This window comes from Styela clava, chromosome 7, assembly GCF_964204865.1.
Source record: "Styela clava chromosome 7, kaStyClav1.hap1.2, whole genome shotgun sequence".
In the NCBI taxonomy this organism is placed as follows: Eukaryota; Metazoa; Chordata; class Ascidiacea; order Stolidobranchia; family Styelidae; genus Styela; species Styela clava.
In genome coordinates this window covers 22,645,829-22,666,781 of record NC_135256.1, presented here as the reverse complement: position 1 = coordinate 22,666,781, position 20,953 = coordinate 22,645,829, and the positions used below count along the sequence as shown (strand labels likewise).

The 20,953-nt window shown below is 35.6% G+C and overlaps 1 protein-coding gene across 3 annotated transcripts in view; it reads left to right on the top strand.

Moving 5' to 3' along the window:
• Positions 1–7,792: 7,792 nt before the first annotated feature.
• Positions 7,793–20,953, top strand: part of LOC120328917 (uncharacterized) — a 43,964-nt gene continuing 30,803 nt past the window's right edge. For all 3 annotated transcript variants that reach the window (XM_039395496.2, XM_039395497.2, XM_039395495.2), the window contains exons 1-3: positions 7,793–8,264; positions 10,723–10,978; positions 16,409–16,501. In XM_039395496.2, coding sequence (XP_039251430.2) covers positions 7,895–8,264; positions 10,723–10,978; positions 16,409–16,501 — 719 coding nt within the window. In that variant the 5' untranslated portion in view covers positions 7,793–7,894. The remainder of the gene's footprint in view (positions 8,265–10,722; positions 10,979–16,408; positions 16,502–20,953) is intronic.

Below are 20,953 nucleotides of genomic sequence, written 5' to 3'. Positions count from 1 at the left end.
AAAATGTCGGTTCTAAAGTTTTTGCTTCATAATTGTTCCGCGTCAGCGGTAACGTCAGTTGTACAAAATTGGAAAACATGCTCCGTATTGTTGATGTTCAGTGTTGGCGAATATAAAAAAAAAAAAACTGGGTGAATAGATTACAAGTTGTTCAGTATTTTATAGTATAGTGTCGTCTAAGTTAACTATCAGTAATGAGTAAAGTAACCTTTTTGTAGGAGGCATAATAATATAATTTTGCCTGTATGCGAAATAATAGTAAATATGTAAGTTGAATGCAAATGAACAGCATATCGTGGTGATGAAGTCGATAGCACACGCCAGATAATCGCGCTATCGTAAAAACCTTTCGTTCAATATCTTGCATTTTAACGGGACATTTATTGCCTTCGCGTTCGGGAGTGATTATGACCGGCAAGCGAAATATACCATGCATAAACTAGGCATAATCGAGTGTGTATGTGCACTTTTTATATACTTCGTATATGGCAGGTAGAAGCAACGGGAAGGCTTTTATTTGATTTACAAAATCATCAAGCACCAGGCAATATGGCACGTTAGCTCAGGTCAAAGGCAGTGCGCGCATCTCTTCGGGCGGAATAGAGCACTTTTCAATCAGTGACAGGTGACAAAATTACCGGGACTGCTAATCTTTATTTACCATACAGATCGAGATATTGTTATTGTATTCATCTTGTGTCAAAATTTGCATAATACGTCGATATGTGTGATTGTGAAGGCTGGAAGCAACATTTTTTTTCCAGGGAAACCTGCGCGAAAACATGTAATTCCATCACTATTATACATTCCGGAGTTACTAATGCTGCTTATCAACTAGCGGGTGTCTCGCTAATAAGCTCGTGCCGATGAATAATAAACAGCTCATATTAGATTTAACGGAATGTTTGATTTGAGTATTATAGAGGATTTTACATGAGAGCAGTAGGCTATCCTCCCTATATATATGCTAGCCTTCCATGCGAAGTTAGAATTAATGAAGAGGGCTTGACAAACAACAATCTTGTATGTACATCACCCTTCCACGCAAAAGACTTGATGGAAAGAGTCAATAATTATTTGTTTTACGGAGTATTTGCCTTCTCAGTTAGAGACTAGTAACTAGTTAATATATAAATCTACAGTTTACTGTGAATCTTTTATAAACTAATATTTACCAGTTTACTTTTGTAGCCTTTGTGGTGTTGAAATCGCGACGTATACTGCACAATAGTCTAACCGAGCACATAATTTGGCAATAAAACGACCACTTTACTGTATCTTGGCGCTGGTATGACGAAAACGCGACGTCTCCTACGCCAAGCAAAAAGAATGGCAAAATATTTGTCGTTGGTAAAAGAAAGGACAAATAAAACACACCTTGTCCCGGCAAACGAAATTAGGCTATGCTCACACATTCCAATTATGTAAATGGAATCTCACTTGGTAGAGCGACTTGTCTAAAGACGCAACATTAACTAGGCTGTGGCAAATATGGTATTCGTGCTACAATATATTTACCGACTAGAAAGAGTAAATAAGTCAAGACCGGAATAGTTTCTCACAGATTTCCCGAGCGGCGTTAGCGATTTAGTTGGTATTGTCTTGTGTTTTTGTTCGAAAGGGGCGGAGCAAAGTAATGTTTGGTTTACAGTTATGAACAATGTTGAAATATGTGGGTAATGTTTAGAAGAGGTTACAAAGTGCATTTGGACAAATCTAGACGTCGGGACAAACAATCTACAGCAGGAAAATTAATTCCTGTTACATTTTCATTCAAAAATAGCATTCGAAATTTAGTAATCAGTTTTGGAATGTTGGAGAAAAAAGATTAAAATTGTGCTGTTTTATGAGATAGACGCGTGTGGACTGGTATTAAATCGGTTGCTAGAATACTTATGTGTGCACATCTTCTGAGGTCATTGTTTGCTTAATATGTGACTGTACCAATGTCAATCAATGCACATCTTAGATGATATGAAACTATGTTTACTAATTGAGCAGTCAATATACATAACATAATTTAAGAACTTTGAATGTAAACCTAACCGAACTTGATTTACCCATTTGTTTTAGGGAAAACAATACATATAAAGGAATACAGGAATATTTGCTAAATGGCGAAAATAATAATCGATCCATCACTCATTCTAATATAATATTATAACAATATAAACTTGTTCGTGCGGAAATATATCATCATAATAAAATGATTTGGAAAATGATATTATGCGGATGAAGAAAATTATAAAATTGGATAATTTCATGGTAACCGGGCATCTAGCCGTTTTGATAATGTCGTATATAGATTTATACTAAGTGAGGATTGGCGATGAGAGAGGGGATTTTAATATTGACAATAATCAAATTCATCATCCGTGCATTGGCATAACTTATTCAGAAATTAATACATTTGATCGATGAATTATAAGGGTTATGGTTCGTCGAATGTTTTATGAGAAATGCGGATCCATTCGTATCCTATTCAAATACACACAAGAGCAAAGTCCATTTCCGTGTTTCTATTCTTTCAACTTTCTTTAGCATCGACAGTCGTCTGCCATAAAGCTTATAGACGTGCGTGAGTATTCCATTTCCGCTGGGCAACCAAATTGCGGGGTTGGTAGATGCAGTTAGACCTAAATATCGAGGCGCGAATATACTATTAAAAATATGCGTTACTCACGCGAATTTGTGCGTCATTGAAACCTTGGTATTCATTTTAACAGCTTTTCGTTACTAATATTTACAATGCGTAGTTAAAAATGTATTAGTGTTAGGTAGCTAAGTGAATTATGTGTGTTTGACAACCGTTTGTTCGAAAGTTATAGGCTTAACACGAAGCGCTCAACGAAACTATTATAAGTGGGCCACCAATAAGTACCCGCAGGCCACGACAATTACAGGGCAGACTAAACTCCGTAAGTCGATGATAATGGCCTTCTAAGTGGCCGGAGATTGCGCACGAGTTTTTTGGTAATAAATTTTCTGCCGATTAGACGTTTATTCTGCATTCAAGCATTTTTGTATATTGTTATTTTGCCGTCTTTTGTGTGCTATTGTCTGAGTTTATCTAAATGATAAATCATTCGATTCAAATTAGAGGTTGCTTTTCAGCTGGCGGGCAATATCATTTAGCTAACTCAACATTTTGCTTGGGTCGTTATATTGAAGCGCGCACTTAGTACTTGGCAGTAATAAGATTTAGCCACATTTGTTATTCTGAATTCCTTTCGTACCAGATCTGAACAAGTAATTACTCGTAAAAATATATAAATGGGATATCAAGGTTAAAGACTAAAACATTTCAATTCGACTATTTCGTGTCTGTTTATTAGGAATTAAGTGGCATGAAAGGGTTGGGCTCCTGATTAGCCGAAACACAAACTTGTAACCTCAATAAAAGATATGTTTTGGAAAGCTTGCCATGTTCACGAACACGATACATGGTCACACTTTGTTTCGATGAACGACGGAATAATGGATAACTTTGCCCTGGATTACATGTCGTCATTGATTAAACGGACGTGACAAATGTAGTGTTTGAATGACAAACATAAAGCTATTGTAATTAAACGTCATGAATTTTGTCGATATGTGTCACACGCTCAAATGTGTAAAAATTTTGGTACAAATAGGTAACGAGGAAACTTGGTTCTCAACATTATTATTTATACCGTTTGCGTAATTTTGCGGTTAGCGCGCAACTATTGTTCGAAGTTTGTTTGTATATTTTTCTCTTATTTATTAACTATTACCTCATTGTCGATGATAAAATTGTCGTTTTAGTCCGAACAAAAGAAAAATCGATTTTATCTGACGATAAGCTATAGGAGAAATATTAAACATATTCTCAGTTAGCATTGTTAAGCATTGCCTTAAGATATTTTCTTACCTTGTCTTGGGTTTCTATCTACGATGAGCTAGGCCAAGAATAATACAGTGGTCAGATTATCACAAAACGCGTTTTATCTCACATCAAGCCTTCAATTTATGTCGGATATTTTGTTACATTATGACATTACATACTCCTTCTTTACAGGGATATTACGTCATAAATACCCTGTACTGGTCCTGTCTGCGGTGAGGCGGCAAAAGCCGTCACGTCGGATGCCAAGAACAATATTGCTTTATATTAAATAAGCTATGCTTTGGTGGGCTACAAATGGTTCTATTGTATTATTTGAGCTTAAGATTTTGTGGTTGCTTTAAGTTTAGCCAAGCATGAACAAAATTGATATTATGTTATATTCATGGCCACACTTGATTTCTTGGTTTCAGATTTCCTCAGTAAAAAGTGAATCATCGTTTTTGAGAGTACTCACTTGGAATATTGTATCGCGCGTTGAAATGTAAACCATCAAGATTTCTCATGTTATTTGTGTTATAACATTGCGTAATAGCTTTTGAGTCTCACCAGACAGCAATTCTAACCAACCGTCTTAATAACGAAACGGAAGTCGACTAATCTCGATTTCAAAGGAATTGTTATAAATTATATTAACCCTCCTAATTTCTCATCCCGAGTTTTGGTGAATTCAGAATCTGGTACTCGAAAAAAGATGCTAGTATTTTTATGGCCAGTTTTTCTATTTCACACAACCAATTTTGAATTGTAATGTCCCTACATTTCGCCCTATGGACCTTTCCCCGAGCATCGACTTCCTTGTTTATTACTACGTGACATTGACCAATCAGCAAGATGCAAAAAGCGACGTAACAATGCTCCGTTTTTGCATCCGCTCAGACACTTTTCTCACTAAGACAGATTTTCAAGCGTGGTCGTAAACATTACCTCGTTTTCGCGTTTTTGAACTCTACTCGTTTGTTTTCAGTTGTGTTTAGGAAACTTAAATATAAATCAGATAATTCAATGATTACTCTGTCTTTCTAGGACAGCGTTTCCCAACCTTTTTTGGTTGCGGACTATTTTCTCACCGGCGAAAATCTTTGCGGACTCAAGGTGCGTTTATTGCAGGGGTGGGCAAACTTTTGTCGCTCGCGGCCAAAATTACGGGTTGCAAGTCATTGGCGGGCCGCACATATTTTTAGAAAGTTGAAAACCGAACGGATGATACTTTTTATAATAAAAATTAAGCAGTGATACATCTCTCGAATAGAATATATATAGATTTATTTCCTCATTGAGTTGCATCTTAAAAATTCCAATTTGAATACTTTCGGCGTCATTGAAACCTTTGCACCCAGCATCAACTTTTCTGCGTTTTGTTGGCATTTGTCTATTTATAATTAAATTATAGGCTCATTAAACGAGTAATTGTGAATTTTATACTTAGATTATAATATAATTTAGTCTACACGTGTCTCACATTGAATTATGTTACGTAAAGAATATAATCTCAAAGCAGCTGTTTTGTTACTATTATTCAGTGAAGTGTCGCGGCCGTAGTTTGCCGACCCCTGGTTTATTGCAACCGTACTCTGCGTCAAAGGTCGAGGAAAGGTCCATTGTGACGTAATGTACAAATACGTACATTTCACAAACACCCAACAGGCATGCGTATTTGGATCGTTGTATTTTTAGTCCCCTCCAAAGCACACATACGTAATACTTTCTCAATTTGTCGAAGAATTTACCCCTATTTACTCACTAATAATATTTACCATGTAGCGTAGTAACAACTAACCGCTGAGAAACCGTTTGCAGACATTGTTAGCATTTTTATTACCGTACAGATGCATTTTTTCAAGGTAAAATTCTATAAATAAATTACTGCTCTTGAAATTTAGGGTCAATATTCTTTAGTTGGGTTATGACATAGCACATGTGTATTGTATTTGTACTCTGCTCATGCTTATAGATAGTACATGATCTGTATTGTAGAATCATAACGATGTAAGTAATTTTTACTGCCAAAAATATGAAAACAGCAAGTTAAATTCATTATACACGACGTACTGTCTCCCAACCATGTATATAAACTACAAGATGGGTAGTACGCAATTATGATTCACGCTTGCGCACGTAAGTTTTGTATTTACTCTGTAGAATGGTATACTGAAGTCAGTTTACGTTAAATCGAGGTAATGCATTTGCATTCTGATGTATATTAGGTGTTGTATTTTAAAAAACCGACGTCTCGTTCAGTTTTGCGGCTTGAAATTGTGATTTATTTGTTGGTTTACAATCCCCTATATCCTACGCAAATTTTACCTCTGTTTGTATGAAATCTACGGCGTAAATGGAAATATGAGCGAAAATGAAATAAGATATTACTTTGTGGTTCGCTTACCACGAATTACTTCCCGGTCGTTTGCTGGGCAACTTGACATTTGTTATGGGTTCATTTTTGACTGCGAAAGTTGGTTTCTGTTAGACGCTGTGTTATTGGTATATCTTACCGATGTTAACGGCTTTAGGTTTTGTTATTATAGGCAATTGAGGTTTCTCCATACGCCGGAATTTTGAAAATGATTGAAGCAGGTATACAAATAAAAAATCGAGAAAATATTTCAAACCCACGGGCAACGCTCCTATCCACAATGTAGATCGGGATCTTTGTATTATTTTTAAGAAATTTCTCAACTGAGATGTACTTTGTGATAGCACAAGGTTCTCTGCGGTAGCAAGTATCCGAGAAATTGGTTTTAAATTTTTCTTAGGGTAATGTGCCGAGGATTTTGAATGAATGATACTTTATTTTGCAATCGTTTCGTTCGATTTGAATTACTTCTATTAGAATAGGAGGTCAAAATTCACCATCATAAGTAGACATTTCGCCTTTCTTGATTTCCTCGTTGATACATCTGCTCGCTCGTATATTACGTAGATACGTCTGCTCATGTCGTCATACGATGCAGATGCTTCTCAAGTGTCCCTCCGCAAGCACCCTCGAGATGGAAAAATGGTCTATTTTCAGGCTGGAAAGATCACTTGTAAGTGTACCTCAAACTAATTAAACCGCATTAATTGACGATTTTGGGAATATTTATGATGCTATTCATGCGAACGTGTCTGCGTCGTTAAATTGACGCCATAGTTTCAGACAAGTCGAGCGTTCCGGTTTCCTCTGGTGAGGATCACCTGAATATAAGCGCTGAATGAGTGTAGAAGTAGGCAGGCTAATTTTCCGTAATCCGACGACTATATTCAATCACGTTTAACCGGTGTTTACTTTCCTGTGCTTGATTTAAAAAGCCTGTGTAACGCAGGGAATAAAAAATTACTGGTCATACTACTTATTTTTTGAATACTTTTAAAAGTATTCTTTTCAAGTATAGATAGAGATTGCTCATCACCTTTGGGAATTCGTTGTAAATTATGTTATTTCATGAACAATTGCTCCGATTTATCGACACCGCAGAAGCAATAATGTGGTATGCGAATGAGAAAACGAAGTGGGAATTTGGCGGTTAGGCAAAAATAACGATGAAAAGTAGCTGAAGTGCCGTTCACTGAAATAGCTTAGGTTTTAAATTTGGTCAGGATCTGCATTTTCCGTGATTTGATTTGAACTTAAAGTTGTTTAAAACAATTTTATCAGCGTCAGATATATTTGCAGTAAATTGAGTAGAGAGAAAGAGATATTTAATTTGATCCATCTGTATAACATACAACAGTCAATAGTAGTATTTACTCTCTAATAAATGCCTCGTATAAACATGTATGTACATATTTTTATTCCGATAATAGCGGCGGACGTAGGTTCTCATATTTTCTGCAGAATGATTTTAACGCAATAAACGATATACTTTCCCGAACAAACGTCGAGAATAATATTTAAACTTTTTTTTATCTAATGCTAAATATGTATTTTTTCACATGTCACAGATTTTTGCCTTAGCTAAGTGAAGACAAGTTAAAGCCGGGCCACAGCTAAAGTTCAGCGATATAAGAAAGTTCAATTAGAACCAAAGAGAAAAAACTTCGAAAATCATGCTCAATCAAGTTATGTTTGGCTCCATTCTGAGTCTGACAGTTTTGCTAATCTATCTGCCAAAGGGAACATATTCATATCCCTACAGGTATTACGGAGCGTATAGCAGAACGAGACGAGACCCAACTTCTTGGGATAATGCTTACACTGGAATTGGACAACAAGGACATGTCCCGGTCATTCCTAACACAATGGGAGTCGGTGGTGTGCCAAATTATGGGGGTCATGTTGATAGCCAAGGAGTAGGAATGGGTGGATCTTTTGGACAGGAGACGAATCCATATGGAGTGAATCAATATGGAACTATGGATAACAGTATGAGAAACTCACAGCATTCAACTATGGGTGGAGGTCTTCATAGCCAAACTGGTCAGTGGACGTTTTTTATTATACTAGACTAACTACTATTATGCCAGGCACTTTTTCTGCACTAAAATCGAGGATATTTAATTGTATTGTGCGTGTGTTCCCTAACATTTACGAATTTGAGATATTTAGTAGGCGTACTTTTAATTGCCGAAGTGTAACTCTTTCAATTTCTATTCTCTTTAAATATCTCTGAATAGTTCAGATTGAATACATACTCGAAAGAGGGTTCATCTAAACCCCTGCGAGTTTGATATAAATTTTATTGTTTTTTTCAAAAACCTCTTAGTCGCTCGATTTTATATTCATCGTGACCCTGGGCTTGAATAATCTGCGTGACGTCGTTATGCGTGACGACTTTTGAGACGTAATGGCGGATCAAACCTATGAGACAACATTGACATTGCGATCTTACGCAAACATAGCTAACCACGAATCACAACGAAAAATTGTAAAGTGCTCGTTTTGTTAACAACGAGGCATGGGCCCAGATCAGATTCTGTATACCGGCCAAGGTTAAAAATATTACGCTGAAAAAGCGATTTTACTATCGTCTCGAAATTCTTGACATGTCGTTTGCTTTGTGTCTGCTGACCCAGGTCAACCATTATCACCCAAAATTAGGCTTCATACAAAATCCATAAGTAAATAAATCGGTATTGCGGATATTTGTTTTGTTTCTCATGGGAATCGTGTCTTCGTAACCGGAACTGGGAATTTTTGGCAATCGTAAAATTTCTGATTAATGGAATCTGCAGAATAGATCTACTTTCGATCGAAATTATTTCTATTTCGTTTTCTGCATCTACTAGTTTTTGCATGATATCAAAATTATAGGCTTAGCATTTTAAAATGTTAGCCAATTACTGCTAAATTTTTTTTAACTGTCATGTCACAAACAAAGCAAAATCACAAACTGCCAACTTTTCTGAAGCTAATATATGGCATATTGACCGTACGAGCTTGAAAATAACTCTTTCTGAAAAATGTGATTCCAGGATATTACTCCATGATGTCGCTGCTGGCTTTTGTCCACTATTTGCTTGTCCCTGAATTGATGTTTTCCCGCTGGACGTGCAGACATTCATAACTGCTATATTGAGGAAAGTCGATTCTCAAAATTGAGGAGAAATGATCTTAGTACCCGCGCACGGATTTCCCATCGTGTTTTTGCCACATAAATGGGGATAAGTTTGCTTTCAAGAGCATATTGAGAAAATGATTTGAAACATAAGATTCGTGTGGAAAAAAATGCAGGATAATTCATCGTTATCAACGTTATCTCGTGTGTCTGTCTACCATTAAAAAGCAGAAATTTGCGTTGAAAGAAAAATGTCGATAGCATGCGTGAGAAAGTGCAATTTTTTGTTTGTTTGTAGCCTATTCTGTAATTGGTAATCGTTTGTTAAAACACAAACTATGTAGATACTTAGTGTGCGGGCAACGCTGTATTGTATGGCGCTTAAACAACGTTAACAGTTTTACTATTAATTTGACTTTTAAAACGTGCGCTGTTAAATTATATTGTCATCTGTTATATTTTGGGTGTGCATGCTGGATCGCTCATGAAGAGCACATGCTCGACTTCTTGGGGGCAGTAAATATTTAAATTGCGTTCTGTGGGAATGTAGTTAAAACTGCTTGTAGCCCGAGTACACGGGACATATGAGATTGGCCTTGGCAGCCTACCAATTATCGTAAATTTGATCACATATGTATCATCCATTGCTTGTTTTATTCACAAAACAATTAATTTGAGCTCAATTTATTTGAGCTAGTAATCCTAAGACGTTAAATTTAATGATTCACTGTTCTATTCTCGAAATACAGAGTGCTTTCCATTGTGGATTTCAAATTGAGTGCAATAAATTTTATTTTAGACGTCTTCTTTTTTACGAGTTTCCTATGGCCCCGCAGATGTTTTACGCATGAGGGTTTAATAGCTTTTGTTTTGGTACTTCGATCTGGAGAAATGACCGCAGCGAATGACGGAAACCGCATACCAGACCTTCCTCGAATAACATTTTGACGACCATATTTATGTATACACAAACAACAATTTTAAGCACTTGGCCACAAACAAAGTAACTTGTCATAAAGTTCACCTGGACAAAATCATTTTTCAGCTGCATCGTTAATACTTTACTTACCGATATACCGGAAAATTGAACCAGTACCAGAACCAGACGTTCCGAATACTTAACAGTAAAGTGGGAAGCTCATGACATGGTTTTATTCTTAGCAATGTTAGCATCCAAAATGACTATTTTATTTCGTGGTTGAAGCATTTTTAAATTGGTTTCCACACTCAATCCGCGTCTTGATTTTGCTTCCCGTCGAAAACGTTTCGTTGTGGATCATGTTAGAAAAACGCGTTTTGATTGTTGTCTCGCTCTTGTAAATTCTATAAATGCGAACTTATTTACATTTTAAAAAACATAATTATTTGTTATCATTTCAGACTTGAAAACTTACCAGCAGTCTCAGCAATCTCAATACCCCAGCCAAGCAGGTGGCGCAGGAAATATTTTACCAATGGAAGGACTTGGGATGGGCGACTCAGATGCGCCAGACGAATGCAGAGGTGTCCAATGCCAAAGTCTTCTGAACTGCTTAGATGTTGATATGAACGCTACGAAGTGTTGTCCAAAATGTAAAACCTATGGATGTGTGTGCGAAGGTTATCAGATATATGATTGTCAACAGAATGGTTTCAGGTTAGTTAGCCTACTCAAATATTTATGATTATATTTGAAAACAAAAAGATGAAAAAGAAAACAGAATATTCAGTGCACACTACTTGATAAAACATATCAATACTCATGTAATCGACTCAACGACGCATAGGACCTTTTCTCTACTCATTCATGATATAAATTAATTAACCTGATTTCAGCGCTCAATTATACTTGTTGATGGAATGATGTAAACCCGAGTAAACTTGCGAGAGTTCATTGCTTAGTTAGGTTTCTCTTGGCGTATTACATCAAGTGTTGGTCTTTCAACAAAATAGAATATTGTTTTCCTAACGGGACTGTAGCCAATACAGATGTACGCTGTCGTTGTTATCAATTATAGTCACAAACTGATAAACTCGTCAGATTATTTTGCATTTAGCGTGAAAAGGAGTAAATCTGATTAGTTTTTTAACGCTATAAACGCTCCAGCAAGATTCTTTATCAGTGAAAGTGAACCTTACTTGAGATATCCCATATGTGTAAAATTAATAATGTTGACGGTAGTTTGTAGTAATGTATGGACATTTGTAATTGTCTTATCCCGGACAGTCTGAAAAATGTTTGAGAAAAGCTCTGGGCTGGCGACTCAAAATATTCCCACGACGACAGTATTAAATATTATGTCGTACATTGTAGGCCATGGGCCAATCATGATTCAACGCGAAGCACAATGCCTAAGATATTTATAAACCAAAACACAAACGTCGGCGTACAGATTGGCAAAGGAAATCGTCTCGTTTGCAATTAGCCGCAAGTTCCACAAAAAAGTATTGCATGTGATCAAATCCCTGATGATTAATTAAATGTAAAGCCACATCGTCGATGATTTTATTCAGCAAGACTGCGGTAACGACGGCTAGTCTTTGCCAGATCCCTCATAACCTTTTCGCGGAAGACGTGTCGGCAATATTTCTCGCTTCTGACAGTTTGGTTCCGGATGCTTGTGCCCCATTATGCAGTTGAATGATGGGAAATGGGATTTTTTTTATCATTGTCATTGTTATAATACGGTGGCACTAATAAATTGCGTAACATCACACTCATTGCACATCCATAATTTGCCGAATGGACAATGATCGCTATATAATAGTCATCACATGCCGCTTTCCGTAGCCAGGGAATGAAACAATAAAATGTATTTTGACCTGCTTTACTTTCGAGCAATCAATAGTCTGTCTACAGCCAATATCACTAAATGTATTAAAACAGACAAATTGAGAAGGGAATGCATGTCTCATAAACAACGAGGACATCGACAAAAACTACGAGCTTACTTAGTGACTTGCGGCCTGCCCTTTCAAAATCGAAGATTAACACTAAATGATTTAAATATTGAAATTTTTAAGATTCTTTACAAAAGAAAATTTGCTTACTTGACCTAATATAAACAAATCTAGTTTTTGACTTCAAAGCCTTCAAAGGACTATGAAATCCACGTTTCATATAGAGTTATGTCATATTGTGATAAACAAATATTGTATAATAATATTTATCTTCAGTTCATTAAATATGGTCTTATAAATGGGACTGCAAATAAAATGCGACTCGTGTTACAAATCTAACATTCCGGTTTATTTATAGATATTAATATATGATTCAAAGTTATTGCAAATTTTCGACTTGTGCTGATCATGCCTGATAGGGCACAATTTTGAATACGATAGTTGATAGATCTTGATACCGCACCATTCCCACTGTGTAACGTTACGTTAATGGTCCCAATTACTGATCCTCGTTACCTCTTACAAGGTGCTGATGAACGACCCTTCAAGTCGCTACTATAAATTCAAGTGTTGCCTTAAGACGAATTTAACTGCGTGGAATTTCAACTATTTCATTCTATATCTTAATCAGACACACTATTTGCAATATCATTATTATTTTTTGGTCTGATGTGGTTGGTATGTTGGTAATACAACACATTTACATACTTATCATTTCCAAGTGGTGCGCAATAATATTATGTGTTACGAAGGTAGAAAATAAATATTGAGAGCATCAATTGGCTTGTTGCCTGGAAATTATTTAGTCTACTAAACAAAACATAAACGTGTTGTGAGATGTATAAATCGTAAAATCAAGGTCGGTAGCAGTCGATAATGGAAAATGGAACTCTATTTCGAGTGGATTTGGAAATTGTGGTCTATTTGTGTACCTTTGTTTATTTGCCGATTTTAAGTGTTAACATATGGTTACTGCGAATTTGTCTTTCAATACTTATGAATGTTACAACATACGTGACCGAGTTGGTATTCTGAAATACCTAACTCAGCGTCACTTGAACATCCGTGTTTTTGAACCTGGATAACACATGTTTAAACTCCAGACATGCCGATGAAAAAGGTCATGAGAAAGTATTTTTAATAACATTTGCTATTTCCAATCAACTCTCCTTAGTAGGGATTAGATTCTTCATGTTTCACTGATATTTCCCAGTGAGATCTATGTGTTACTATGTGCCGTACATGGCCGATTTCTGACTGTTGAACATGTTGTAATCAATTGTTATCAACCATATTAAATGCATTGTTGTAATCATCTCATGTTGAAGGAGTTACTTGAACCTTTTGAAACTGACAAAGATCCAAAGTTTACCAACAAATTTGAAAACTAATTTCGGCGAATGTCTCTGATTTTAACTAGAATCTGATGTTTTTGCTCATTTTCAATCCTTATTTGGTGTTCATGCATTGAGATAGACTCGCTTTCTTCGTTTACGCTAAACAATTCTAAATTTCGAGATCGATTTTTATCGTTCTGAAAGTGAAATTCATTCCATCCTATTGTTGGGAGCTTCTGGATAGTATTTCATCCTTTATTTTATCTTGGCAGAATTTTATACATGGTAGATATATGATCTCGTATAATTTGTTTATACATTCTGCTTGATCAAGGATAAATTTGTATCCAACTGCTTACGTAAGTCACCCCTTAGGATATCAATCAGTAATTACTCACCTCGTCTAAGGGACGGGTCTAATCGGCGCTGTGATCGACATAGGATCCAGTTTGATGAATTCTGGGGCTGAAATCAAATCCTCGATTAGTCACCCTTTCGAACAACAAGACGTCATTCCAGTTAAGTGAATGTAATCCGACTAAGGGTATTAGCAATCAACTTCGTGAGAGTGGGCTGTTTTAAATTCCACACAATATTTAGTAAAACAGCTAATGTAAAAGAATTAATTAGCAACACTTGGTGAAAGCAATCATTTTTTACCGTTTTCGGAGGGATAAATTTTTTTGAAATTCCATTAGAATCGTATGAAGGAATTTTAACGAATTCCAGAGCGCCTGAAGTGGAAAGAAAAAAGTTTTGAAAATGTTCCATATCTAACAATAAATTTGGTGATATTAATAATCATATTCTTGGTAACCTTTTGTGTTACTGCTAACTGTCAAATGGAAAATAGATTTATCACGATTGGGTTGAAATATATAAAGCACAACACTATGTCATTGATAAAAAACACAATTGAAAATAACCACCAGACGACAGGAACGGGATATTATCTTCCGCGGAAATCGAAATCTAAACTTTGTGGCTTGAGTGTTTATTTAGACAGAAATAACTTATCTTCAGCATAGCGAATGATGAGAAATGAAATGATTATATTTCCAGTTGTGAATTGTATCCAAATTTGGCTTATGCAGCAAAGTTTCGCACTAAATATCAGAAAACTATCCGTTGCTTATTAGAAATTCGAATGACAACGCGATTCCGGCACCTACGTGCGATGTTGAGAAATAAATCAATCAGCAATGAGCCAATCTAGTTCGTAAAGACCTCAGTCCTATCACAAAATGCTTAGCGCAATATTTGGCTTCACGAAGAAATAACTTACTCACTTGAAAAGTTTAATCTGCGTTACCTAACATTTTTCATGATATACTATTCTTTAGAACTGAAGTTTAGGCTACATGCAAGTTCTGCAACAATAACCTAAGACGTTTTTTCTGACTTTAATCGCAGTAAAGTATTTTTCTCCTAGAAACGCGACCACCAGTCTTGCTAATGCGTTTGATGAGTAATACTGTTTATGTATTTCATCGGTTTATCAGTTTGGGGTCGACAATTCTCTGAATTGGCAAAAACTCATCACCCTTTTTCGAAGCAAAACATGAATATTTTTCTGATTAATGAAATAATTGGGTTTGTGGAAGAATGCCAAGATAACCAATTCAACATTCCAATGGCCGATATGAAAATGCCCTATAATGCCTCCACTGTCATTTTCGTGACAATTTACGGCTCAAATTGCACGAATAGAAATATGATTTTCTATAATTTGTTTGTATAAGCATATCTTGTCAAACGCCAGATTTTTTAGACGGTTCTTGAATAACGTAACTACCCGAAACGTTGGGATACGAGAGAATTATAAATATTATATTTTCTCGAAATAGTATGCAATTTTAGATAAAAAATGAATTAGTTAAACGAATTTTTGTAATGATGTCTGATCAGTCTACACCTGGAAAAGGATTTATTTAAAATTGAAGCGTTTGACAACTCATTGTGCTGAATTACTTTGACTCGTTAGTAGCTTTGCTGCAATTTATCACAGTATAGTGCGTGACGAATCCAAAATTACATATCCAATACAGATTTTAGAATGACAAGTTAATATCTGGTAAAAAGGAAAATTGCTTCATTATGAACTGGCCCAAAACGCGATTATTAAGTTTTATTCCTCTGATCATGTATGACTACAAGAATCTTGGAGTGTTATATTTTATAAACATGTATGCTTGAACCAATTTGTGATGTTAAAGGTTTTCTTGGTAGTTGGTTAATAAAATTGGTTTCCGCGCGAAATAGTTTGTCAAAAAATAAATCATATCGGGTGAGTTTACGTGCGTTACGCTGTCTGATGCTTAAATGAGAATACGGTTATGTCATGAATTTCAATACCTTTACCTACTTTCGCTACTGGTACGAAATAGAATTGATATTATTGCAAAAAAACAAACAAAAAGAGATCGTACTTGTATAAGCCATTGATGGGAATTTTTTAAGGAGGTGTATAATGCGATTTGTAAAAAAAAACTAATAAGCTATTATAAAGAAAATTATTTAGGAGAAAATCCCGATATGTTACAGACGGGTTCTTGTTGTTCTCAAAAATGCTGATATTTCGATTTGATAATGTCAGTAAGAGATACAAGCGGATATTACACATATTATGGCTTTGTAAAACAATAATGTTGTGTCAGGAATTTCTCCACACTGTGGTCTACCTATTTCATTCAAAATATTGAATTGGATTTTCCGTAAAACGATTTTGTATTACATTCGTATTTTATATGTTTTACACTAATGATTTCAAACTAGAGGAAAGACAATTATTTATGAGTAAATGCACAATCTAATAAATTCACTTATCCTCGATTTAATTTGTTTTATAGCGAAGGAACGGTACCAGCTGGAAAGTCGTACAGGGTAGCTGATGGGACTACAGTATGTTCGTGTCCTCCTGGAGGAGGATCTATAACTTGCAGGTATGTGTTATATTTACAAAATGTATCATCGATAAAACTAATTGAGTATGTGTGTATGTGGATGCGTAATGTTTACCAGGAGCAACGAATTGCATTGAACTGGAAACCTTTCACATTATATCTTCTTACCAATAAGCAAATATTTTTATCGCTTTCTCATTTTGTGACGCAAGCTAATATTCCACACAAATGATTCATACTGCAGTAATACAAAATACCCATTTGATATATTGTTCTATATTCCATTGGTTCCGTAAAAAAGTGTCTAATCTTGATATATAATATATTGACGACGATTCCTATTCTTGACGTACGTCACGCCGTGAAAATCTGACGTAAAGTATAACCATTGTATATATGGACTGTGTACGCATTTCCTACAATATTTTACTTTTCGTTGCGAGCGCGAGGCAAATATGAAAGCCAAAAGAACTCGTGTAGTTAAAAATTATATTGTAATTAAGCCATTTCTGATTACTAATACTTGCATAATTCTTTGTCAAATTGTCAGAATCCGTTTTTAATGAAATTTTCTTGCGATAAATATTGTGCACATGCTATTAAATTGTTATCAACTTGACTTCTTTGAACACGCGACCGATAAAGACTAATTAATTGTGTGCTTTGTTTTATTAAGTACCTCGACTATGGAATTACAAACTTAAACTAATCTAATACTTAGTTTTCTATTTCTGAGAACAAATATAGAAACTTTTGTTTCGACATGAGGTGTATGCATTTGTTTGTTAACATTTTGTTCAACTTTAGTTTTAAATTTGTTTTATAAATATTAACTTCGCGGGGATTGGTTTTGGGGCATCACTCTTTGAACTTTATAAACCTATGTGAACTGTTTAGCATATTCGTGCAATGTAACTTTCCCACCCTTCTCGTTTGCAAACCGCGAGTAAATTTTCCACGTATTACAGTTAAAAAACGCCACCTGATGACATTTGGTGATAGAAAGAGAAGCTCGACTTGCGTGAAAAACTCACCAAAATCCAAACCTGTAATCAATTTTCACAACGTTCGCATGCTATCGTAACTCAATGCTCTTGAAATTGTGCATCTCATCTAGTAAAACAATTTAATTATACAAAAATTCAGAAACGCCGAGAGTTAACTTGTAATTAACAGCAACATAAACTACCGTACCTATCTTCCATTTCTTGCGTGAGAAAGTGATACGCTAAATTTAAAAACAAAGCAACCACGTGGCGTGATGGGTCACGTGAGTAAACAAATAACTAAAAGTATTTTAGAAATAGTTTCAATTTCATCATAAAACATGACCCAACATGGCTGGATCTTGTTAGAACTATGTAGTTTATGTGCGATAGTTATACTGTCCGATCGTGGAATATTTGGAAATTGAAGATTTGCTATAAATCATTATGTTTTGTTAATCCGGACGTTTTGACATTCGTGTTTCAACAGTGGGTGTGTCGTCATGTCATTTATCTATTTCAAATGCTTTGTACGCGTGTTGACGTTTGGTAAGTGTGGAGGTTAGTGACACTCCTTAACATTGTCAGAACACCCACACCCAGCTTCCTAAAAAATCATTTTTTTAAGGAATGACAAGTTTCTGAAGTGATTCGACGAGAATAATTTTCCATTTTTTTAAGTGACACCTTGTGATACTTTGTTGTAATGTAAGTTTGATAAAAGAAGAGAATCGCAAAAATTTAGAGATCTGAAGTAGATACACAACTCATTGAATGATATTCTTCGTTATTAGCACCTGATTTGAACCTCGTGCCAAAAAGTACCACCTAATTTACGATTGTTATACAGGGTGTCCCAAAATAAATGAAACCCACAAACTTGGTAATCGAATTAATGGGTTTCATTTATTTTGGGACACCCTGTATATGTGATATATATATATAATGTAAACGATTACCGACAGGTCCTTATACTATTGAAGAGTAATTCAATAAAGTTTACTTACCTAAATGACTTCATTTGCTCCAAGCTTCAATTGCTATAACTAGTACCGTGCAGACTGAAGACAAATGAATCATATATGAAGTCATTGTACTGCAGCAATTAAACACCCAGCGCGGAGTCCAGATGGAACGAATCGTCACAAACAGTTGTAATCAAATGATTAATTATCTAATCATGATTTGTCTTTTCTCGCAACGGCAGAGAGGGAAGGGGGAGGTACATCAGAGAAATTTAGCATTTCTATTTGATAAAGCTCCATGCCCAATTGTGAGATTGGCTACTAGCAAAGGAAAATTGCACCCTGAAGGTGTTTATCGCTATAAAATTTCATACACCGAACTATTTTTGCAGAAAAGGCCGTTGAAATGTCAGTCATCTAAAATTCGACATCTGGATTATAAATTTTACAATATGTTTTTGTGAGCCCGTTTTATTGCTGTCATATGTCCCCGTCATTTTATACAATTCCAGGCAATTCCCTTATCTCTCAACCTATTCTCGAAACGGCATGTAAAATGTCGTTAGTCATTTCATTATTTACACAACCATATCTTTGGTATTCATTGCAGCGCACGACCTAGTGGTCTGAAACCCTTCGCCCATTTACAATCTTACTTTGTGTATATTGAATGTATGATCATTACATATTTATGAGTCTTGTTTTTTGGCCCTAACTATTCTTGTAACTTGCAAATTGCTGGTCTTGCAGAAATTGATAAGAACACTACTGTATATATTTGGCAAAAATTTCTGATGAAAGTATGACGCTAGATCAGTCTTGGAAAGATATACTTTCCATGTTTTTAGTCGACGGGTCGCCAATCGATAGTATACCACAAAAGTAAATCGCGGGCTATGACATGCAAATATTTGACTAGCTGGATACCGAAAATTGTCTAGTCATAATATAGCCCCATTTTTATTACCTAACAGGTATGATCAACAATAATCCTGTTCCAGTCAATTGAAATTCCTGTATTTCATACATGACAAGATATAAATTTGTTCTCAATTTTTTTGGGTGAGCCGACACGTTTCGGCATACAAAATGTTACGACAGAAATAGCGCGATTAGCCGCAAAGTCAAACCTATTTTGTGTTTGTTAATTCGTTAGATTATTAATTTATCGAGGCCTTGGCGTTGCCAGGATAACGTTCGTACTATTGAGTAAAATAGAATTATGAATTTAAAATCCACAGTACTTCTTGGACGCGTTAATGATGAAAGCGCAAACTAAAATATTTGCATCGCTTTATTGTTCTCGATGCAGCTTACTGAACTATCTGAAAGGGATATTGATTCTACTTCTTTTCTCTTCAGTCTATTTGTGACAAAAACATGACGGTGTTGTGGACCATTTATGCAGTTGCCACACTGGACTCATGGACTGCTGAAATAAACGTACTCCCGTAGTATGTGTTAGGATTAGGCCATAATTTTATTCTGATTTTACCTATTTTAGTTCTATTACGAGTCAGGGACTGTCTGTGTTAGCCAAGATGATATACCCCTGTCCATAGGTTTCAGTCCTTTTACACAACTTGATGTAAAGTAGGCGAAAATATTTAGTTACCTTCATATTGGTACACACACATCTGAAGCGCCCAATTTCGAAAAATGTCGGTATTAGTTGACAATATGGGAGACGAAGGCCTCAAAATGGCGTTGTTCAATTGGAATATCGCACACACACATGAGGTTAATTCTCTGTGTAGATGACTAAGATGAGAAATGTTCAGTTTTAATCTGTGTGGCTGATGCATTGGTCATGTGTGACTTAGGTCATTATGAAGAAACCAAAACTTTCCACATGTCACTCTGCAAAAAACTTGTTTGAATATATCTGATGACAAACATTTTTGCAAAATGTGACCTGGTCGTTTGGGTCAGCAATTTTATAGAGGTTCTTTATATCCAAGCAATAGATATCTTCAACGTAATATTTACACAGTCTCACACGGGATTTCGATAAAGACGCTGCATACTTAGAAACGCAGCCTTGCAAATTTAATATCATCGCATATTTCACTTCAAAATAAAATTTAACTTTAAAATCAACATGTGATTTAATGGTTTCACATCTGATCAAATTTTCATGGCAAAATTGCAAAATATATTTGGTCAACTTTTACCGTGTTTTAAAAACAAACGAACGTCGATGAAGTTACAAGTGCAAAGTTAAAAGGGTTCTCTAGTTATTTTACCAAGTAAACTTAGCTGGGACGGGGCACATAAAGTACGGTTGGAAGTTGATAGCATTTAAAATGACATTTGGCTCCAAATTTTTAATATATAAATTGCCAGAAAGTGGGTAAGATAAGAAACCTGTTTGCAAAGGCCTCAATGTCCATCAAGGCGCCACAAAGTCCAGTCCAGAGTAATTGAGATTTCAGATTGATCGCTTCTATTTGATCTCCCACATGTAAAACAATAGGACACCAAGCTCGCTCAGTAGGGTCAAACCGAGGTTGAATCTGGTTCATTTGACAAAAGTAATT